The sequence below is a fragment of the Triticum dicoccoides genome, chromosome 2A (genome assembly GCF_002162155.2).
Source record: "Triticum dicoccoides isolate Atlit2015 ecotype Zavitan chromosome 2A, WEW_v2.0, whole genome shotgun sequence".
Classification (NCBI taxonomy): domain Eukaryota; kingdom Viridiplantae; phylum Streptophyta; class Magnoliopsida; order Poales; family Poaceae; genus Triticum; species Triticum dicoccoides.
In genome coordinates, this window is record NC_041382.1 from 509,981,084 (window position 1) to 510,004,572 (window position 23,489).

Consider the following 23,489-nt stretch of genomic DNA (forward strand, 5'->3'; position numbering starts at 1 on the left):
ATTGAGGGAAGAGGGGATCATCATCACCCCACCCGAGGCTGGTATTCAAGGAAGAGAAGAGGGTGCAGTAACAATAAAAGAAGAAGAAAAAAAAGAGGGGAGATGGAAGGAAACAAAAGGGCGAGGAATATAGGAACAGGGATGGAGCGTGATGATGAGCGAGGACCCGGAGACGAGCCATCATTACGAATCTTGGGCCGGCCAAGGCCCATCATCATCATCATTTGAAGCCCCCTCCCATCGTCGTATCCTCCTACTAGTACCTCTCTCTTGCTCTTGCACACTTGCGCTCGCTCGCTGACCATATTTGGTTTGGGTTGGCCACCTAAACCACTGTCACAAAATTACAGTGCCCCTCTCTCTCTCTGCCTCGTGTAGTATAAATATAATAGTAGTAGAACAAAGTGTGCAAGGGAACAGTTTACAGTGCACAAGAAGCCATGCCCATGCACATTGGTCGTTGGTTAGAAGATGCACGCTTTGTGTTAATCGTGCTTTAGATTACTCATCACAGTACAATGGTTCTCTCACTCACACAGGCCATGGCAATGCGCGGATTAGTCATCCATCCGTCCATAAACAAATCTGGCGCGGGAACGGCTGCACCGGCGCGTACACAAGGAAGGGAAGAAGAAGAAGGGAGTACCTAGAACTCATTTAAATAAGATATAATTTGGTGTCATTCACCTGAAAATCAAGAACAAAAACAACCCACGTCAACACACACGCATCTTATAGCATCACATTCAATGGCTATGAAAGGTGAATAAGACCAAATTATATTTTATCTGGATGAGTTCTAGCAAAACTGGAAGAAGAAAGAAGAAAATGCGGCACGTGAGGGAGGCCAAGGCCAACCTCATGATTAGGCGGCATTTAAGCCTCTGCCGCATCGTCATCGATTGGATCGTCTCCTTACGAGCATGCACGAGACACCCCTCTGCCGCTCCCGTTCAAAGGCCTCATGAGAGCCTCCCATTCGTACGTACGTCCGAACGCTAGCACGTGGACCACGGCCCATGCCGGCGGGCCCGCCTGTCAGCCACACCGCTCGAGGTTTTTGATCGATCCTGGAGGGAAAAAGGGAAGGAAGGAAGGATGAGCTAGCCTAGCTGCACTCCACCTACGATGAACTGGTATGAAACGAGATCGTGAGCCTATAAATACCGTCCCACCACCCCATAGAAGGAGCACATCACACATACAGCAGAGGAGATCGACTTGATCCTCTCCATCCCTTCTGCCTCCCTTCCTGCCCAGGCCGCCCATCGCACTCCGACTCTGCCTTTGCTTGCCGAGTTCCTCTGCTCTCTAGCACCTCCAACAAGGTAATCCCTTCAGCCTCGCCTCTGCTCGATGTGCTTTTGCATGCATGCATGCATGCACAATCATGTGTGCCAGTTGCAGCTCCCCTTTCCTAGTGGTGTTGTAACATTGAGTTGGGTGCTTGCTTCCCTTTTTGTTCGTTTATACTCGTACTCCCTAGTTGCATGCAATCTGCTGCATCCCCTCCCATGCCTTTGATTTGTTTATGTCTTGAGTCTCGACATCTTTGCAAGTTGCTAGTACTACTAATATATTCTGTTAGCAGTTGCAATGGCGTTAACATGTGTTTACATCCATCATAATGTGTTTAGAACGAGTGACCCTCCCATTTCTTTATCTTGTTTACAGAAGGAACCTTCAGGGTCTCCATGCTACACTCTGCTGCTAGTGTTCCATTCTTCTTCTTCTTCTTACCTCTAAGGATGTTGCCACAGCAGGGACATCCCCTGAGTATCCTGGCATTTTTGCTGGCACACGACCACAACACACTTCACTGTTTCTGCTTCCATTTCTTCTTTTCCTGCACTCATAGTAGGACACATACAAGTTAATACGAGTCGCGTGAAGCAGAGCAGGATAAAAAACGAGTATTGTAACCAAGTTCTGAAACAGGGCCCCCCACATATGGCTGCCGATTTCCTTACCCTGTTGCTTTTTTTTTGGTGGCAGGCGCCAGGCGGGATGGACAGGCTCAACGCCAAGCTGTACATGCAGAACTGCTACATCCTCAAGGAGAACGAACGGCTGCGCAAGAAGGCCCAGCTGCTGAACCAGGAGAACCAGGCCCTGCTCACCGAGCTCAAGCACCGCCTCGCCAAGACCGCGGCCGGCAAGCCCATCGGCAACGCCGCTGCTGGCGCTCGTGCGCCCCTCCCTGACCTCAACGCGGCTCCACCGGCACACGCCGTCCACGACAAGGCGACGCCCAAGTCCAAGAAGACTGTCGCAAACTGAAGCAGCTTGCTTGCTCGGGTGCTGGAGAACATATCCAGTGCTTGCTTTCACCCATTAGATAGTACGTACTGGTACTGGATATGTTCTCCTTGGTACTCTACTACCATGCCATGCCATCATGTAGGATTTGCATTTGTAACCGCTAGAGGGTCTAGCTCTGAATGTTGGGAATGTTTGCTTCGTTTTAGCTATGGAACTGCATGCCTAGTACTGTCATGTAGCAGAGTCCTCCTCCTTCTGAATGGATAGATAGATCAGATCAACTAGGAGTATATAAAGATGGTTGGGTCAATGTGCGCGCTACATGGCTGTGGCATTGGACCAGCTTCTTCCTTTCCAGTCCTGGGTAATGTCATTTACAGCTCGTTTCATGGCAATGTATCAGCTCTAGTGCACGATGCTACCTTGAATTCTGGCTTCGATTGCTAAGTGGACTAATGGAGGTGACTCAAATTTCAAAATTCAAGTAAAGCAACCACAAGCATCGAATGTACTGACCTCCAGCATAACAGATTACTCTGCCTTCACATCGAGCATCCGCAAGGGAATCAGTCGCCACACTTCAGTCATCATGCATATTAATCTGCCAATGAGTAAAAGAGAGATATAATCTCGAGTGACTGGCCAATGAGCAAAAGAGAACATATAATCTCCACTGAAAAGTGCAATGATTTCAAGTGTTTCTGACCATCAACATATAATAACCCGCAAAAAAAACATATAATAGGCTGACCATCTGAGGACCATTATTAAGCAATTTGGCAACATTGAAAAGGAAACATGATTGGTTCTAGTAGAAAAGGGCCAAGCTATTACTTTAGTGATATGATACATATACCGTTCAGCAATATCAGTAAGTATTACATACTAACATTCAGGATAGCATAACAATAAGGAGAAAATATGATACTTTCTGCGATGCAAGAACATAATATAATTCTGCCATTATGCTAGAGTTAGCAGAATTTATATACGAGAACATTAGACTGTCAAATTTCCCCACTAGCCACCAAATTCTGATACAACTTAAATGAGAGATAAAAAACAGAGTATGAGGTGTACACAGTAGCTTGGCCAACATCCTTGCGCTGCACATGCAAGAAGTATCACGCATTGCTCACCTATCTATCATGACCTTGTTTTGTCGCACATATCCAAGAATCCAGGAGCTATTTGACAGAACATATACATATCGACTCTTCCTCGATCACATCAACACACCATCCTGCGGAGTTGTTTCCTTGTACAGTTGTACCACCAAACATACACCTGACGACCTGAGCCCTCCTACAAACCGTCACTGTGACACTAGCACAGGGAAGACTCTGGACTTGCAAGAGCTTGTTATGTGTTAAGCGAGTCATATATTCCAGTATATATACAGAAAGAAAAATCTATGTCCTCAATGACGTTTACACAGGTTGGTTGCTGGTGTCAGTCTGAGTTTGCTTGGTATTTTTCACACTTCGGTCCAGAAAACATGGATTTGGTTTTTCCGAGCAGAGTGAAAAAACACTTCTTTGCTTTGACATAAGATGACACACATGTGAGTATTATTACGTGTTTGTGGGACCTCCTGCTTTCACGGGCCATGGTTTTAGCCTACATACAATCCCAAGAAAATACCACATGAGCATATTTAAGAGTTCAGTCAGGGACCATCTGATCCGAGCAGCCCAAGAAGAAGCCACACAAAAATCTGTACCTGACACCTGCCCATTCTATAAAAGACTTGCTCATCACTACGAATGATTGTTTTGGACGTCAAGTTGTCAATAGATGCACCGCATGAACAAAGGACAAGTAGAAATGAGTACACAAGATCATTGCAAAACAACCGTCAGTTATGAATCATGTATCCCTTGCATCATATGCACCCCAAGCTCCCAACACATAACATGTCGATAGTAAACTTGCATTTATGTTGCAGTAAATTAGTTTGACATCATCATGCACAATAAGAGGGCAAGTTGGCAAAAGTTGGGAGCATTTAGTCTTGTAGATCGCCTTGTCTGCAACATGACCAGATGCCATCTTTGCTGCAAGATTATATCTGAACCTCGTTTTTTTTTTGCCTTGCGATATGAACATTGCTTTGATTGGGCACACTATATTCTACATCCTGTAGATGATAGTCATATAAACAGGCAGAACACTGATATAAACCAGGTTTTAGCTAGGATACAACATATGGTAATTCTTTTAATAATACTACCATGTTGTCAACAAGATTCATAGCACGAGGAAAATTACAACAGCTACTAGCTGCGCAATCATTTATGATTAGACTATCTCCAGGCTCCAGCTAATTGGTCATCATTGTTCACATGTAACAATCTCAACATGAGGTTGTCAATCATGTACTACCTCTGTAACAATCAAGTATTTTGAACTGCCAGAATGTCCTACATTTGGGAACAGAGGGTGTAACAATCAAGTATTTTGTGCGCTTCTAGCAAGGGGAATGCAATAATAACGCTGAATTAGCTAGCATCCCGTTTAAAAACTAACTAAAAAAGCGCACGCAATACCTGCACCATGGAAAGAAGAAAGACCAGGCACAACTAACCGTGTTGAACTGTACAGGGATCAAGGGTGGTCACTTATTAGCAGGTCCAAAGACACATCTCTCCTGCTGTTTACATTGGCTTGGACATAGCACGTTAAGCAAACAAGCATCATACTATCATCAATGTTGTACAGAACAATCACTTGCTTGACGCGAACCCTGATGGACAAATCAAATCTCATTTCATGATGATCACAAAGCCCTAGCATCCACCATGTGACCAATCTCTAACCCGAAGCGAGCCGACCGATTGCGAAGCCCGCACATGTGAGGCTCGCTCAACTCACACAGGGACCAGCAGCCTGGGACACACAACACAAGCGACCTACTGTATTAGGCAGGGAGATCTGTGTTGATGGCAACGGTACGAGAGCACCTGATCGAATTGCCCGAGCAATCGCCGGTTGCTGCTCCCCCCTCCACACCAAAAACACAATGATCGCCCTGATACAGGCAGGACGCGCAACAGAGAAATTTACTCAAAAATTGCTCTACAGAGTCATTCGGCACGGCGGCATCAGGGGAATCTCACTGGCAATTTCTACTACTGCCTATAGCACTGATCGCGGGAGGTAACTCCACAAAAAAGGGCGGGCTACGCGAGATTCATTAGCACGAGAGGTTCGTCTCTGGGAGCTTACCAGGTCGGCTGGCGTGGTTCGCCGGCGGCCGGCAGGGGGCGGCTGACGAGAAGGGGCCGTCGGTTGGTCGTCGCCGTTTTTTCTTTTTGAGATTTTTTTTATTTTTTAGATGAGGTCGTCGCAGCCTCCTGCGCGGAAATCTCCAGCCCTGCTGACCAGACTTGCAGATAGGCCTTTAACATGGTGGGCTTGCTAAGGATGGGCTGGACTCGACAACGTTTTGCGTAGTAGTTTTGCGGCCCTATCCGGCCTTATGGCCGAGCTAAGAGCATCTTCAACAGGCGCGGCAAAAGGCGTGCCCGTGCAGTAAATTTTGGTTTTAGCGCGCGCCGGCTGGTTCCGCGCGCTTTAGCGGTGGCATGAACTTACCGCGCGCGGGAAGCGTTTGTGCGCACGCGAGAGAAAGCGGCACGCGGCGCGATAGATTTGGCGCGCCACTTCGCGCGCGTCTATAAAATTCTGCGCTCGCCACGCGCACAGAACACAACCACGCGCCCTTCCCTCGCAACCTCGCCGCTTCGCAACCCCGCCGCTTTGCCACCTCGCCGCTTCGCCGCTTTCCGCGCCATCACCACGCCATCATGCCGCCGCGCCGCCGGGGTTCCTCGGGCTACCGCGGCGTCCGCAAGCGCCCCAACGGCTGGTACTTCGCCGAGATCCGGTCCGGCGATGTCCGGCTCGGCCTCGGGTCATTCCGGAGCGCGCACGAGGCGGCGTGGCGCTTGGACAGGCCCCGGTCGTAGATGAACTTTCGGGACGTCTTCACGCGCGAGCAGGCGTAGCGCGTCGCCCCTCCGCCGCGTCTCATCATCGACATGGACCGTGCCGACCACGCTCGACGGCATCGCCGCCTCCTCATCGCCGAGGAGGACGAGCGAGCCATGGCAGAGTGGCGCCGTCGCCACCCGGAGGACGTCGCCGACGAGCATGCCTACTGGGCGGAGATGACGGCAAGGCGCCGTGCGAAGCGGGCAGACCGGCGTCGACAGAAGGCATTGGCGAATGCGCAGTCCGATATCGTTGCAGCAGGTGGGAGGTCGATCTTCACGTCAGACGATGGACGTTGATTGGACATATGGCTCGATACCTCGGACGACACCGACAAAGATGATGATGATGATGATGATGGTAGCGACCTGGAGTAGTTTCTATATATGTATGCCGTAGTAGTTTCTATCTAGTTGCATCGTAGTTTTATCTATCTATGCTTTCGAACTATCTATCTAATTGCACCGATGTAAAATACCTTTGTATCGTTTTTTATCTATGCAATCTATCATTTTTATCTATGTAAAAATGTTGTTGTAGAATGAGCGCGCGCTGCATTTTTTGCGCATTGCTGGAGCGGCGCACACGCTGTATTTTAGCGCTGCTGCTGAAGCCAGCGCTGCGCACCGCGCCAAACTAGGCGATGGGCGAGCCGCAAAGCAGTTTTTAGCGCGCGCCGCGTTCGGCACCTGTTGGAGATGCTTAGGGTGTGTTTGGTTCGGGAACAAAGTGTAATGGAATGTCATGATTCCATTCCAATGTAATGGGTCCGTTCCATTCTCGTGTTTGGTGCGAATAATTCGAAGGAATGAAATGGTTACATATTGATGTTTGGTTTGATGGATGGAATGGAATGGATTTATAAGTGGACATCTATCCATGGAGATAAACATTTTTACATTTTAAATCGGTGCCAAAGTTTCACGTAAAACAAAGTCATTGTAAATTTAAACCTTTACTTTTCTGGATAAGAAGTTCCTGCAACTGAAGTTTGCCTCGCAGAACTGAACCGGGACAACAAAACTGCAGTCTGCCTGCAACTGAAGTTTGCCTCGCAGAACTGAACCGGGACAACAAAACTGCAGTCTGCCTCGCTGAACAGGGGTGTGAGAATCACCGAAACAGACTCAAGCAATTTTTGTTTGAGCATCAACGAATAGAATTCATCCATCCACGCAACAAATAGGGGTGTGAGATACAAGAATCGAATTCAACCATAAGATAAACAGCAGCTATAAGAGAAGAAAAACAACAGCCGAGCGTGGCAACCGGCTGGATAAGCGGCTTGGCCTTGGCGTCCCCACGCGCGACCACGGCCGGCTTCTCCGTCGAGCACAGCGGCGCGGCGCTTTCCGACGTGTGGCGCCGCTGTTGCCCTGCTGCAAGATCGACACAAACCCGCTCGCCCGCCGCGCGTGGTTCGGAGGAGAGGGAGACTGTGCTTCGGAGGAGGATGAGACGAGGGAGCCGGCGTTGTAGATCGAAGGAAGATGGCCAGCGGCGCAGACCGGAGAAGGAGGGCCGTCGGCGCAACTCGCGGGAGAGGAGAGACGGGGAGAGGAGCCGTACGAGAGAGATAGGGCTACACGAGCGCGAGGAGAAGAGCGGTTCCGCGTGGTCCGCTCGATTTGGAGGTCTCACCCTGTTCCGGATCTGCCCCGAATATTAGGTTCGTGGGAACAAGGGGATGATCGTTCCACCTGATAACCGAACGCGAGAACGAGGCCTTAAAATGGGTTGGACCCATGACATTCCGGCCCATGACTGTAACCAAAAACACCCTTAAACTCTCGTCCGCGACCCGGATTGGGAATTTCCCACCGTTTTGGGGGTCCACCCCGCCGCAGCGCCGCGCGGCGGCGATGGCCGTCGCAATGGATGGCTCCTGCCAGCCGGCCGCCGGACCATGGCTCCTCAGTCCTCGTCCACCACCGCTACCCTACCGCCTCTGCGCGCCGTCATCCACTGGTTAACCGCCGCGCGGAAACTCGAAACCGGCGACGTTTCGAATCCCCCGCTGCACCCAATCCGCACCGCCCCAAACTTTCCAGTTCCCAACGAGCTATTGCTCCGAAGCCGTATGCTAGTAGATGCGCTGAGTCACCGTGGCTTCTCCTTTCTCTGCCGCGGGAAGCCGCTCTCTGCCGGTTGGTGATCGATTGGCCCCCTACCGGGTCTCTGGTTTCTGTTCGATTGAGGTGCTAGGGAGTGCTGGAGAAGGGAATCCGCCATTTTTTGTCTAGTGGTTTCTGTGGTTTATTTTTGTATTTCATCTGAATAACATGGTTGCGATGGTATTTGATCATTGGATGAATCACATGCTTGCAACTATCGTGGTAACACGCCATTTTAGTTTATCCCCAAAAGGTACTCAAAGCTGGGAATACATTGATGCATGCCCATTGTAATTTCGATCTGTAGGTTAAGTTATTAATGGCATCCAGGGGTTCAGGACTCGAAACTGTGTTCATCATTTGTTATGTATGTTTCCATATACTCACTAGGATGTTGCGCCCAAGGAAAAATTGCCATTATTCTGATGTTGCTTTGTTTGTGCAGCGTGGAGGTGAAATCTGGATTGCTGGCCATTCCTTTTGTTATTCCACTCGTTAACCAGGTATTTTTCAGCTACAGCTCCGCCCTTTCTTTCATCTGGACCTGTTTCTGGTTCATATGTCAGTGGATCAGTTCGATATGTTTACAGTAAATTGATGGCACTTACTGTGAATAATCCATCTAAAAATTGCGATATACTGCATATCATTTTGAAATATGTTATTTTTTATGTTCCAAATTGTAACAGTTTGTTGGAAAAGATGTATAACAATTTGTATTTGGTTACCCTGCAGTGTGTTGTCTGCAGCTATTTGGTACAATTATTTGTAAGGAAGATCATGATGGTATTTCCATGTCGTTGAATAAGCGGTAATCCTTTTTAATAACTTAACTTGTGTAGCTACCAAAGCAATGTATAGAAAATGTATGTATCTTGAAATGAGTTTGAAAAAAAGCAATGTTACTGGAGTCATTTAGTCTAGCAAGTGGATATGAACAAAACATTGCTTTACTCATCTGCACTTCAACAAGTTTTCTCTGTTAGGAAATATGCAACTTGTATTTCCTAGGGGCCAAGAGCCAGCATATATACACACCTACATGTGATAAATACGCAGGAAACCCCTCATACTACAGGGAAAATATACAGGGTATATATGGAACATAAGATAACTCTTAACACCCCCGTTAAACTCAGGTTGGATCCACAACACCGAGTTTGGACAGATAAAATCCATTCTGCGCTCTAGTCTGGTTCTTCGTAAAGAAATTCATCAAGGTAACTAGGAACATGCATACTGAAGAGCAATAACTTGATCCTACACACCAACGCGCACAAAAAAAGTATCAACGCCAATATGCTTGGTGAGCTCATGGTTCACAGGGCCGCGCGCAAAACTGATAGCACCTGTACTAACAGACGAGAGTGTAGTAGGTGTAGTAATAGACACACCAAACTCCTAAGTAATCACCGAAGCCACTTCTGCTGTTAGAAGAGCCATAGCTTGCAAAGCCTCCGCACTCGATCGGGAAACTGCAGTCTGTTTCTTCCTCTTAGCAACGAGAGAACCACCAAGAAAAACACAGTAAGCAGAAAGTGAACGACAATTCGAGGGATCACTAGCCCACGTTGTTATGACCGACATATTAGGGGCTTAGCCCAGTGGGCTGTGGCTCAAGTTATCTTATCGTTATTAGGGGCTTAGCTCAATTATCTTATCGTTATTAGGATCGTTTTCTTAGGAGTCAAGTAAACCTTTCTATATAAGGAGAGGAGATGTATCAATCTAATCAAGTAAGAAGCAATCAGTATTTGCTTGGCTTCCCTTAGGGATCCGGGAGACCTAACCCTAGCTGCCTCTTGCGCCGCCGCCGCCTCTTCTCCAACACACAAGGACGGCGCCCAGCCGCTGCGCCCTCGACCTCGTCTTTCTCCATCTTTCCCCTACAATATCCGCCCTAGAACCGGCAGAACCCTAGCTCCTAACATCTTGGTATCAGGTAGCTCAGTTCCGATCATGTCTTGGCCGCCGCCTATCCCGTCGCTTCCGCTGCCGACCGTCACCACCGCGCCGCTGGCCTTCTCCACCGCGCCGCTGCCCTCCTCTTCTGCGTCGCTGGTCGCATCCTCCGGCGCCTCCACCACCCAGATGACGGCGCCCTCCACCGCACCACCGGCCGCCGTCTACTCCCTGGAGGAGATCATCGGGGTCCTCAACGATCTCGTCACCGCCATCCAGGGGATACGACTATACCTAGCCGGCCCCTATGGGCCGCCGGCCACCGCGACCGGGCCAGCCGCCCTGCCGTGGTATTCGGCACCCGCGGCACCGACCGGGCCTCTACACCACCACTGGCCGCTTCAGCCGCCACCCGTCGCCACGCCCCAATGGCCGCAGTGGCCGGCGCTGGCCCTCGCCGCGTCACCCACGCCACCCGGGTCCTCGTCGCCACCGCCCTGGCAGCCCTCGCTACAGCCAGCCCCCGCTACCGCCCCGATCTGGCCATAATGGCCAGCCACGGCCATCGCCGCGCCCGCCGCCTCTGCCGTTTCCAGGCAGCAGCAGCTGCCGCTGCCAGCGCCTCCGCCACCCAGCACCGGGCTGACTACAAGCGCGCCGGCGGGCGTGCCGATTCAGCAAGTGCGGTTCCCGCCCTCACTGTCCCAGCTTCCGGCCTGGTTGGCTGGGACGTCACTGCCGCCAGTCTACACCATGGCCGCGGACCAGCCGGCGCCCTCCCTGCAGTACGACGGGCCCTCCAGCTCCGTGGGTTTTCACGCTGGCTTCGACGAGCCACCGCTTTCCTGCGGACCACCTATGCACACTGGACCAACGCCATCCTCTTCGCTGCTCCGTACCGCCGAGCCGTACACTCACGGCGGTCATGCTCAGACACCGCCGCGCTTCGCCAAGCTCGCCTTCGCCACCTACGTCGGCGCCGAGGACCCCCTGAACTGGCTCAAGCAGTGCGAGTAGTTCTTCCGGGGGCAACGGACGCTTGCGTCGGACCGCACCTGGCTCGCCTCTTATCACCTCCACGGCGCCGCACAGACGTGGTACTATGCCCTCGAGCAGGACGAGGGCGGCATGCCCCCATGGGAGCGTTTTCGCGAGTTCTGCCTCCTTCGATTCGGACTACCGATACGTGGGAGCCGGCTGGCGGAGTTGGGCTGCCTTCCCTTCACCTCTATAGTGCAGGACTACACCGACCGCTTTCAGGCTCTGGCGTGCCACGCATCCAGCATGATGCCTCACCAGCGGGCTGAACTCTTCGTCGGCGGTCTGCCAGATCATATCCGCGTGGATGTGGAGCTGCAGGGACCCCAGGACCTCCAGACGGCCATGTACTACGCCCGCGCGTTCGAGCGCCGCGCGCTGGCCATCCAGCAGGCATCACCGTCCCGGGCCGCTGGGCCGCCACCCTAGCCGGATGTTCCCGCATAGGGTCGGCCTGCTCAGGCTTCCGCGGCACCCCTTGCCGTGACCGCAGCGCGCCCGTTCCGCCGGCTCACCTCGGCCGAGCTACTCGAGCATCGCCGCCAAGGGTTGTGCTTCAAATGCGACGAGACCTACATGCCTGGCCACGTCTGCCCCCAACTCTTCTACCTGGAGGCTGCAGACTACATTGAGGAGGACGTTGTCGCCGCCGGGCTCGGCGACCTGGCCGTCCCAACTGTCGCAGAGGTGTTTGACGCTGGTTGATCACCTCGAGGAGTTCAACAAGCGCTTCCCCACCTTACAGCTCGAGGACGAGCTGTTTGTACAGGCGGGGAGAAGTGTTATGACCGACATATTAGGGGCTTAGCCCAGTGGGCTGTGGCCCAAGTTATCTTATCGTTATTAGGGGCTTAGCCCAATTATCTTATCGTTATTAGGATCGTTTGCTTAGGAGTCAAGTAAACCTCTCTATATAAGGAGAGGAGATGTATCAATCTAATCAAGCAAGAAGCAATCAGTATTTTCTCGGCTTCCCTTAGGGAGCCGGGAGACCTAACCCTAGACGCCTCTTGCGCCGCCGCCGCCTCTTCTACACCACGCAAGGACGGCGCCCAGCCGCCGGCCGCCACGCCCTCGACCTCGTCTTCCTCCATCTTTCCCCTACAATCTTCGCCCTAGAACCGGCAGAACCCTAGCTCCTAACACATGTAATATCTGAATAGGCTTGAAGCTGTAACGAAGTAGCATCTGAATAGACCTGAAGCTGTAACGAGCTGGAGCAGGATAAGAAAAGACGGTGAAAGATCATGCCACGAAGATACCGAACAACGCGAAGAAGGTGACTATAGTGAAGAATATAGGTAGAATAGGAGATATGCGGATGAGTGACAACTAGATAGACAAGACTCCCCACAAGATGGCGATGACGGGTCAGATCGCATAGGGGGTCACCATCAGAAGCACAAATGTGAACATTGAGCTCCATGGGAGTTTCAATAGTGAGCTCCATGGGAGTCTAAATAGTGTGCTCAACAGTAAGAGCAACACGAGCAAGAAGATCCTGGATATACTTCTCTTGGGAAATAAAGAAGCCATCAAAGGTATAAGAAACTTCAGTCATGAGAAAGTAGCGAAGAGGGCCAAGATCAGACATAAAAAACTGCTCACTAAGATGTGCCTTTACAAAGGCAATGTAGTCAGGGTCGTTACTAGTGATGATCATGTCATCGACATATTTAAGAAGACGAGTCCGACCACGAGCGGAAAGATGGACAAACATTGCAGGATCATGAGAACTCGTTGTCGGTACCGTAAATAGCTAGTTCCGGGAACAACTACGCACGGGCCACGGGTGGTCCCTCCTGGTCCGGAAGCAAGGAGCTTTGACATTGAGCTCCCTGATGGCATGCAAATCTTCGTCAAGACCAGTTTCAAGACTTGTCGGCGATAAACCGCGGGCTTGAGAAGGCATGTGGGAATAGGGCTGCCCGGCAACGACCATTCAGGGGGCTCAGGCCACCGCACTTCATGCATGGCACACATGTTCTGCTTGTATAGACCTTGCCCGCCACGTTGCGAGCAGGCAGCATGGGCGGTGGAATAACGGCAGCGTAGCGGGCGAGTCATTCATCCCTCCACCGCATGGAGGACACTTGCCCCAACGCATGGCACAACAAGGCCAAGTCACCACCTTGAGTGGCGGTGAAAAGACGGGCGTTCGTTCCCGGGAGCCAGAGGATGTCGACACTTAACCAGCGCATTTAATGTGCATACCTACCTGGTCAGACCCAAGTAACTTCCTTAGTAGCGAAGCCATTGTGGTACCCCTTGAGCTATAAAAGGAGGACCGGGCTACTGAGAAAGGGGTTGGACACTTGGTAGAACACCATTAGGAGTACACTACACTTTCCGTTCCCAGAAAGAACTTGTAACTCACTGTCTGCCAAAAGGAAACACACACACACACACAAAGCAGGAATAGGGTATTACGCAACCATGTCGCTCGAACCGGGGTAAATCGTCGTGTCATCTCATGCGTTTCTTGTTGTGATAGATCCTCACCTTGCGCCCCGTTCACGGATCGGCAAGGAACGTTCGCAGTCATTGGTGTCTCGCGTGTGTTCTGCACATGTGCGATGACATTTGGTGCGCCAGGTAGGGGGGCGATCCTGCAGATCTATATCAACAAAGCCGCTGAGCCCTTCTGCGGCATCTTCACCTTCGCCGTTACCATCGACTTCTTCATCAACGAGCGGTCAAGATGGCGCTTGCGAAAACCCGCAGCGCTGTGAAGGGCAAGGGCTCCAAGGCTCGAGCTCCGTCCCATCCCCAAGCCGAAGAAGACCCTGCAGCCCACGGTTCCCGGAACCTTGGGTCCCAGGGTCAACAAGCGGCAGGGAGCAAGAGCGCGACAGCCACGAGTCACCCCTCTCATATCAGCGCTGCAGGAAATCGCCCCGCTGCTCGTGCCGACGGGCAAACCTCATGGCCCCTAGGGGCTGCGGGGGATGCTGCGCAAGACACACAAGCCCCGGGCCCAGATGGGCCCGCAACCCGCACCTCCGAGCATCCATCCATAGTGGCGGATGAGAACCAATGCCGTCTCCCTTGGCGGGACAACACCGCGTCTTAGCGTGGCGACGCGCCGCTCCGTCAGGCAACCGTACCGGGGGCGCCAGACTGTCTCAGGCCTATGGCGGGGTTAACTCCCCTGCCGAAGCGTTGGCTCGCGCCCGTCTGTTGCTTGGCTTTCTCCCTCAAGCCGACCGATGGAAGTTTGGAGGGCCACCATCCAGAGTCTGGCCGAATACGCTGGCCAAAGCAAGCGCGGTGGCGTGTCTACATGTCACCACCATACTGCTCGGGTCGACGATGATATTCGGCGGGATCAGCGACATGCAACATCGGCAGTCTCCACGGCGCCAGGGTCAGACAAGGCCGTGTGGTGATCGTGAACACCCGGCGTCAATGGTGTTGTCTCTTCCCCGGCGCGAGCAAGACCATCGTTAGATGCTCAAGGATCGCCAGCGCTAGGATGCGCGTACTCGCATCGAGAGGTGCCGAGAAACTCGTCGGCAGTCCGATGCGCGTGCGGATCTCGAAGATGCAGAGTGCTTTGATGAGGACATGGACAATTTGCCTTACGGGGCAGGTTGTGCCGCGTTCACCCCGGAGTTCCGCCGCGTCAAGTGGCCGAGGCGATTCTGCCCCGATCTTTCCGTCCAGTATGATGGAAATACCAACCAGCTGAGTTCCTCAGTGTCTACACAAGAGCCATCGTGGCTGCGGGCGACAGGAAGCGAGCACTTGCTAACTGATTCCCCATGGCGCTCAAGCCCAACATCCGCTCATGGCTCATGAATCTTCTAGAGAATTCCATTTCATCATGGGATGATCTGTGCAAGCAATTCGTGGGCGTCTTTCATGGAGGGATCAAGCGGCCAGGGATGCCCAGCCATCTGCACCTTCTTGTGCAGAAACCAGGGGAGCCGCTACGCAAGTACATTCAACGCTTCAGCCAAGTGCAACACAACATTCCTGATATTGATCCGGTGATGATCATCACCACGTTCCACTCGAACGTCCGTTAGCCCAAGATCAGGGAGAAGCTCAACACTCGCAAGGTGCGCACTGTCGCCGAGCTCTTTGAGCTTGCAGATAAGTGCGCGTGGAGTGGCGGCGGGATCCGGTGTGTGGTTGTGAGCGGCGGCTAGGGATTGATTAGCTAGAGGCCGGTGGTGGGCGCTATAGGCCGGCAGGCACAGGAGGGTAGGTGACTGGAGGCGTGGGAGACACGGTCGATGGAAGGCGTAGACGCTGCAATCGGGTGGCGGGTGCTAGAGATGCGGATGGGCGGGCACGAGATGACAGGTGACTTGAGGCATGGGAGTCAAAGGTGGTGGGAGGCGTGGGCTCGGCAATCGGGCGGCAGGAGGCGTAGTGACGGGCGATGGGAGCGGCTGGCCTGCGGGGAAGAGGAAGACATCAACGACCGGCTAGAATGCAACGGTGGCGCCAGATTGGATCAGGAAGAGCATGAGTTGTGCGTGTGAAAAAAATACCTAGGGCTCTAATATCATGCTATGAAATATGCAGCTTACATTTCCTGGGGGCCAAGGGCCATATATACATACACATACAGGTGGTAAATATGCAGGAAACCCCTCATACTATGGGAAAATATACAGGGTATACATGGAACATAATATAACTCTAACATGCTCAGAAACTGATTCTTATAAGCACACATATTCTCATATAAATATTTATGTGATTTTTTTTGCGAAATGTTTATATGATTACTGATGGTTATTACTTCATTAAACCTGTGTGTATACTATTTCACCTTTTAGGAGAGTACGTGGTGAAGATGTATTCTGTTCTTATCTGGAATGCAGTATTTATTTGATTACCTTCAGACACTCTAAAAGTGTGGGCATTATTGCTTGACCCCCTGTAGTCTTTTCTCGTAATTGCTAGTGAATGTGCCGTATGGTTGCTTTATTTATAAAGCGGGGCGAAAGCCTTTTTCGGCAATGTGCCGTATCAATGTATAAGGAGTCTTTTGCGTATTATAAGATGTACCAACTCATGTTAGTGAGTTACAGTGTAGGACAATATCCTTATCCTTATGTGCTTTCTTTGCCAGAACAAGTTTGAGAGGCCACAAAATATATATGCATATACCAGATATAATCTCATGAAGGCTGTACTCTTGAGATTGCAGGACCCAAAAGTTCTATGTCATGGTCCAGCAAAGCAGGTCTCACCTACTCCCTCCGTTCCTAAATATAAGTCTTTCTAGAGATTCCATTACGGACTACATACGGAACAAAATGAGTGAATCTACACTCTAAAGTATGTCTATATACATCCGTATGTAGCCCACATTGAAATCTCTAAAAAAAGATTTATATTTAGGAACGGAGGGAGTATATTTTATCCTTCAGTTCCTCCTTCTCAAAGGAAAATCCCCAAAACTGAACTTCCAATAATGATCACCTGTGGGCACAGTCAATTTTGCTGGTGAATCAGCCAGAGGACTTCCACTTGTAGGTGTACGGTGTACCCAGTACCCACAGGCCACAGCCCACTTGTAGGTCCTCAGCATGAAAGAAGCAATAGTCTTTCTTTAGTAAAAGCTGGAAGGGGAACTTGGCCCATACTTGACAAAGTTACACGGGTCACAAGGTACATGCAGTCACTGGGCACATGGTACAAGATCTGTCAATACAAGAGTTGTGAGTAATGATGCACATGCTCGGTTCAATGGACTGATCCGTGCGGCGGGCTTGAGAATGACAGCTTTTGCTAGTAGGAAAAAATATCTATACGATTGAATAATGCTCGCTGCTCATGGTTACAGTGAAGGGCATTTCTGATACAGTTATTCAGAGTCTGATAATCTTCAGCTTGTAGCTTCTCTGGTGAACGCCCAGTTCTTGTAGACTTAGGTCATGTATGATTGTGAGCATGGCTACTGCTTCTTGCATGCAATCATGTCATGTGGTGGCGAGGCATATGAAAGGACTCCGACGGGCTCTGGGTGAGCATGGCTGTTGTTTCTACGGGCTCTGCGAGAGTGGGGGTTAAATTCTCAAGGGCGAGATGGCTTCCAGTGTCGACACGTCGGCGATGCTACATTGGAGACTGAGTAATATCCTGCTTGTTGCCAAGACTTATCAGTACTGTGAGTGCCCTTATCTCCCATCTTTTTCCCTGTCAAATCTGTCTATTGTCCTTCATGTTTGTTAATGTTAGTTTATTGGAGTACTACCGGTTCTGTTTGCATGTTCTGAATCCTGTGACGATTGTACTTCTGCGAACATGGTTGGGAACGATAATGGTAGCAACCTGATAGGGAAGTACGAAAACAACTTGGCTCAACTGTAGCTGAACTGAAGCAACTGGTATTAGCTCTCTAATTTTTGGATTAATATTGAACTTCATTTCTGCAAAACTGGAGTATGGTCACACCCACAGTGTGTCATCTGCACGAATTTCGCATGAAATTGGTGGCAGAAACATAGGCACTGACTGCATAGATTTGGTTGTAATCTGGATAACTAAACCAAGTGTTGCTGATCTGAATTAAAAAAAGGCAAGAACTCAGTGTTAAATAGCAAGTCAGTTAAAAAATCTACCTTTCTTGATTGAGGCCTTGTCTTTTTTTTGTTTGTTGACAAAATATTTAAAGTTTGTACCACATGATGTTTCTGTACTTGTGGGAATTCCTATGATATTTTTTTAATAGCAAATCACCTGTCCAGTTAGTTTCGTATGAGCAGGGTCTTTGTAGATAGTTGCATAGAAGTTCTGGCGGCCATGCATGCATGGCTCGTAATACGCTTGTCAAGCATGTGCTCTGGACAAATTTTCTGTAAGAACCAGTTCATTTGGGAACTGAGTTGAGAGTTGAGACGTCATGTTGAAAGTCATAATGAAGAGGTTGAATGCATTACAATTGAAAACCACCTAGCAAAAGCCACTATAAGATGAGAGGGTGACAGTAATAAATTCATAATTAGTGTAGGGCACGCACCTGATTGGTTCTTAGTTCAACCAGTTCTCTTCTGTATGATTCATTTGGATGTGATTCTGAGCTGAAAACATTCCTGTAATCCATTGCTTGAGATAGTTGCAGGATGCAGTCGCTGATGGTGAAATCTTTGAAAATTATGTTAACCTTTTCAACTAGCTGTGTTATGATTGTTTTAGTCTAGTATATGCCAGCAACTCCTGAGTTGTACAGTGGTCATCCTACGCTTAAACTGCACCCCATGTCCCTGCTCATCTACAATAAGGTGATGTCAAGAATATTCCTTGATACAGTATGTGATAATGTGGCTTTCTGGAACATGATTAATCTCAGGTAAAGATGACCAAAGGGCATGAAAGGGCAAAAGGTATGGGAGACATTTTCTTCCATTTTCTTGTTTTTTCTTTGTGTACTTGTTTATACTTTATACTATGACTGATAATGACGTGAAGTGAGGATATATTGCCTTGTAACCAATGGAGAACGATGTTGGTTGATCTTGCATTGAAGTTCATAATAACCCGAGCAACTAATTTTGGCGCCTTTTCATGCCTATAGATAGCACCTGTTTCTTTAGTAGTTTGAATTGATTGCACGGTTGCACCCATTGCCACTCCCAAAATTAGTTACCTCGTTTATGTTCTCAGAAGGTATTCTAGCTTGGGATGCAAGTGGAGTCAGCCAACCCATTTTCTTCCTAGTTCATTTGCTTGACAAAAACTCATGTACAGAAATGACTGTCGATTGAGCTGGAAATGAACATCCTATTGAGTGAGGTGGCCCAATCGGTCGATCCATTTGCATCCCTACTTTTCTAGCCTTTAGGCGAACATGAGCCTTCCTTATTATGCATGACCGGTTGGTTGGGTCAGATAGGCTTCATAATGTCGATGACCGAACGAATCAGGTACCAACTTATCATCTTTATAAGTGCAATCTATTTACCTGATGCATATACACCTAGATTAAATTACACTTGATGTCCATAAACGCGATCTATGTAGCTGATGCATGTACGCCTAGATTATATTACCCCAAGTTTGATGATTATTCTGTAGGTGGAGGCGCACTAGCTGCTAGTCGCTGCGAGCAGACAGAGCTCCGCCCTTGTGAATGACCATTTTACCCTGTGAGTACATTTAAACTTTTGGTAATGATATGTTGGATATATGTAAACCACTCCAATCTCCATTGCGTAATTGATTCATCCGTTGGAACTACTTGTACGTTCCGTGCTACCACTTTTGTCCATCTTTGTTGATTGTCGTAACCATTATGGTATGCTTGTACATATGAACCAGCCGGGTGTCATATTTCGTGTTGTACATGTTTAGATATTATGGCCAATAAAATTAAAATTACCTTTTCATGTATAAACTAGCTAGGCATATCCAGAAAGTACGAGAAACTTAATTAAGGCTTAGGCGCATATGCTAATGATCTAATATTGCCAAATCGACCAAAAGGGACACCCAAATGATGGGGAAAGGGGGGCCAAGAACTGATGCCTCTTCTCATCAGCAGCCATATTAACATTATAAAAACACCCACACAATATAGATACGGCAAAAGGCCGATTTTGGTGTTTTGACCCTTTTGCAAAAGTTTAGCGAGATCTGATCCTGGTTTGAAAGTTTTTTGAGATCTGACCCTTTTCTACCGCCAGGGTGGATGGTGGTAGGGTATAACAACCTACCACCGGAGCCCTTGGCGGTAGGGTGCACATCCTACCGTAAATAATTTCTAAGTATCAAATACAATGCGTGTACTCACCTACCGCCGGGCACCTTGGCGGTAGGGGTACACAGGCTACCGCCAGACTGTTTGGCGGTAGAGCAGCAGTAAGCTGACGTGGGTAAGTTGCCTACTGCCTGTTTGGCCGGTGTACGCTACCATCATCGACCTTGACGGTAGGAAAAGGGTCAGATCCTGATTTTTTTTTTGAACCAGGGTCAGATCTCGCTAAACTTTCGCAAAAGGGTCATAACACAAAATTTGGCCACGGCAAAACCTAACATATTACACACAATCGAGGCATATACATAGCAATGCATGTCTTGTCATACAGAAAAGTTTGGAGCAGATGGAGAGATAATGGTTACAACCTAGCTACATAGCTGGTTTAAAGGATCGGGTACAAGGTGGTACACTGCAAGCTATAAGCTGCAGTGAGCTAGCAGCGACACATGCATGCACGCACATGACAAAATAGTATGTTACTGGGAGTACTAGTGGCTGGGCCATGGCCATTGTCTTTTCCTCCTTCCACTACCAGACATGTCGACGGTCTTCAGCTATCAATCTGCTTCCAAAGTCCCAGTCAACACTAGTATGCATCGGGCCTCTCAGCCCCCAACTGTGTTGCCACTTGCCAGCACACTGCATCGTGGACGCATATAACCTTCGTCTCCACAAATAGGAGCTGAATCAAATTCACACTAGTGGTAGATGTAGATTGCACGTACACTGGTTCACAGATCAACTAGTAACTAAATTGACCGAAGAAAAAACTGAACAGTAGAAAGACTACTGGAAACAGCACACACAAGACGCTCACAAGCAAACTCTTATTTGAGTGGAGATATATGTAGATGGTAGCTAATAGTAGCTATAGGTTGATCCATAGGCTTGTTGCATGCGCCATGCATGCAAGAGAAGAAGGGTTGGGCTGATTGTTTCCGTCAGCGGCGGCGTGCCGCTGTCTCCCGCTGCGCGTTGAAGTAGACGGCAGCCACCGGGAGGCCAAGGTCGTTCTCGTTGGCGAAGCGGCGCGTGTTGAAGTAGTCCCTGGTGGAGGGAGGGTTCATGGCCTGCCGCTTCTTCTGTTGGAACAGCACGAAGGTGAACCTGTGAATGCCAATGTTGGGCTTGGGGCTCTCGTAGCTCACCACCTCCCTTCCTGCATGCATTCATGTGTTTATTCAGAGAAATTAAGGATGGGACCAATCAGCAAAAGATAAAGCAAGTCATGCATGAAAAGGACTTACCAAAAGAAGCATCTGTGGTGCCAGGAATATCACTGACGATCCTGCATACACAAGTCACAATCTGATCAAGCATGTTTTTATGCATAGCTGATCATATAAATCTGACCATTTATATTCACTAAACAAAAACTGATAAGTTTTATGTCCATAGGAAAGAACCTAATTGATCACCAGCTAAATTAATTTGGTCTTAAACATGTAGCTCACTTGGACTGATATGTATGTCTTTCACGTTATAGAGATTTTTCCATGTTGTGCTGAGCTTATTGGTCTTTATAGTCGTTAGGCTTTCGATTGCTCGAGTACTGTAAACTAGTTTGGGCTAGTAATTACCAGTGGAGATGCTCCCTAAGGTATGGATCACTAGGCCCTGGCACATCTGGGTCCGTCATGACCTGAAGAGCGACAACACTCAGTTATCAGCTGGATGTTACACTAGCTAGCTTTGTGTACAGATGAGATAGCCGGAGAGGAGAGGAGGCGCAAACCAGAGTGAAGAAGGATCTCATGTCGCCGCCCTGGACCTCAATGCGTGGCTTGGACACGACTGCCGACGGGAAGAACTCGTGGCCGTTGAACACCTGCTTGTTGGAGCTGTAGGTCACCGTCATCTTCACTGTGGGGTTGAAGTTGTCGATGACCTCCCCGATGACCTTTCCAACGACGAGAGGCTCCAGCACCCTAGCCATGGCTAGCTACCTAGCTTGAACTGAAAAGTTGGTGATGATAGATGACAGATATCTACAGCTTGCAGGTAGCTAGTAGAAGCACGAGAGGAATGAGGTAGTATAACCTGATGGTTGGTGTTGAGGTTGGGTGGCGTAGAGGCTCTATTTATAGCTGTGGAGAGCCGCGGGGTGAGTGAGCTGTGTGCGAGGAGGGTGAAGTTTTAAAGCTAGATTATCACTAGGTGATGTTTGATTATTCCGTCCTTGCGCACTATAAAACTGGAGCATACATCTTAAAAAGGTTTCAAACCTGAAAACTAGCATAAGTCTGTATATTCGTGACAGGTGGGTTTTGGAAAAAGTTTGTTCATAATGCACAGAATCCACACATTTGGTAAAAGAAGAAAGCCCGATTGCCATGTATGCGCCTACAAAGTCCCAAGCTGAGGTAGATCAATTGTACCATAGTACAAGTTCCTGAAACAGTTCATCGATCCTTCCGGAGGACATTATTAGAAGCCACACTGTTTGAGCGCATTGACAATTGCTTAAAGGCCTTTTTCAAAATTGTCTTAGTGATGATTGAGTATGGCCTATACCATTAAGTCTAATACGTACTATGTATTTATATTTCTGTCGAAATGCTTCTTTTTTCTTTTTTCTTCTCTCTTGAAAATGCATGCATGCATATAGTTTAATTCTATCCAGTCAAAAGAATATGTATTTGGAAAATTATTTGTTGATCTGTACTGGTATTGCAATTATATTATGAGAAAGCGCAGTAGTGAGTGCAGAGCAGGGAGATATGGTGCTCCAACTCTGCGCTCAAACGTGATTGCGGCAGGGAGAACACCAAAGCCCAAAGGGGTGCAAAAACAGAGCGCGTGCGCTCCACTGGCGTCCCTCTCTACTTGTCTCTAGTTTGCTCCTATTCGCTCTTGTTGGGCTTGGTGTTTGTAACTGTTATTTGGATAATTTCTGATCTTATGTACTCGCTCCGTTCACAAATATAAGATGTTGTATTACCTCTGTACACTAATATAAGATGTTTTTGCAGTTCAAAACATCTTACATTAGTTTACTGAGGGAGTAACTTTTTTGTGATCAGATGTATATAGCTACGTTTTAATGTATTTGTTCACTCATTTCAGTCTGTATGCAGTCCATATTGCAATATAGAAAGCATCTTATATTTGTGAACATTTGTGAACGGAGGGAGCAGTTTTTTGAAATTATTATCTGATTGTCAATTTCCATGTCTGGCATTTTGCGGTAAGTACTTTTATGTATGTCTGGATACTGCGCACTGGACCAGCTTTGTACGTTTACTGCCAATTGTTGTCGCACACGGTACACAGACCAAATAGTGGTGTGATTGATGCGGAGGGTCTAGCTAAACGAAAACAGTTCATTCCCATGTGCATCTCATTTCGCGTGGGTAAAATCGTAAGACAGGTCAAAGATGGCTGCCCGTCCGCCAGCTTAATTATGCTAATTGTCATTGCTCTTTCCGTCCATTCTTTTTCAGTTATTTAAGCATTGT

At 48.9% G+C, this 23,489-nt stretch overlaps 2 protein-coding genes and 2 long non-coding RNA genes across 4 annotated transcripts; 1 reads left to right on the forward strand and 3 right to left on the reverse strand.

Annotated features, from left to right (window-relative positions):
* Nucleotides 1-1,126: 1,126 nt before the first annotated feature.
* Nucleotides 1,127-2,657, forward strand: LOC119355078 (protein LITTLE ZIPPER 4-like). The gene is made up of 2 exons (XM_037621862.1): nt 1,127-1,328; nt 1,996-2,657. Exon 2 carries the CDS (start codon nt 2,008-2,010, stop codon nt 2,278-2,280), a length of 273 nt encoding a protein of 90 aa, XP_037477759.1. The 5' UTR covers nt 1,127-1,328; nt 1,996-2,007; the 3' UTR covers nt 2,281-2,657.
* LOC119355079 lies at nt 1,573-2,276 on the reverse strand. The gene is made up of 2 exons (XR_005171418.1): nt 1,971-2,276; nt 1,573-1,846 (listed from the first exon to the last, which is right to left on the reverse strand). It is a non-coding gene; the product is annotated as an uncharacterized LOC119355079 (long non-coding RNA).
* Nucleotides 2,658-2,777: 120 nt separating the features above from the next.
* On the reverse strand, nt 2,778-5,566 carry LOC119355080. Its single transcript, XR_005171419.1, has 2 exons — nt 5,491-5,566; nt 2,778-2,863 (listed from the first exon to the last, which is right to left on the reverse strand). It is a non-coding gene; the product is annotated as an uncharacterized LOC119355080 (long non-coding RNA).
* Nucleotides 5,567-20,693: 15,127 nt separating this feature from the next.
* Nucleotides 20,694-22,081, reverse strand: LOC119355081 (CEN-like protein 2). The gene is made up of 4 exons (XM_037621863.1): nt 21,767-22,081; nt 21,612-21,673; nt 21,279-21,319; nt 20,694-21,190 (listed from the first exon to the last, which is right to left on the reverse strand). The coding sequence occupies exons 1-4, from the start codon at nt 21,965-21,967 to the stop codon at nt 20,973-20,975; spliced, it is 522 nt and encodes a 173-aa protein (XP_037477760.1). The 5' UTR covers nt 21,968-22,081; the 3' UTR covers nt 20,694-20,972.
* Between the last annotated feature and the right edge of the window lie 1,408 nt (nt 22,082-23,489).

Excerpts from the sequence above, each read along its gene's own strand:
- LOC119355081 (XM_037621863.1), bottom strand. The coding sequence starts at position 21,967 with ATGGCTAGGGTGCTGGAGCCTCTCGTCGTTGGAAAGGTCATCGGGGAG. Across the intron at positions 21,674-21,766 it reads TGAGATCCTTCTTCACTCTG|GTCATGACGGACCCAGATGT; the intron begins GTTTGCGCCTCC and ends GTCGCTCTTCAG. Across the intron at positions 21,191-21,278 it reads CACCACAGATGCTTCTTTTG|GAAGGGAGGTGGTGAGCTAC; the intron begins GTAAGTCCTTTT and ends GAATGCATGCAG.
- LOC119355078 (XM_037621862.1), top strand. The coding sequence starts at position 2,008 with ATGGACAGGCTCAACGCCAAGCTGTACATGCAGAACTGCTACATCCTC.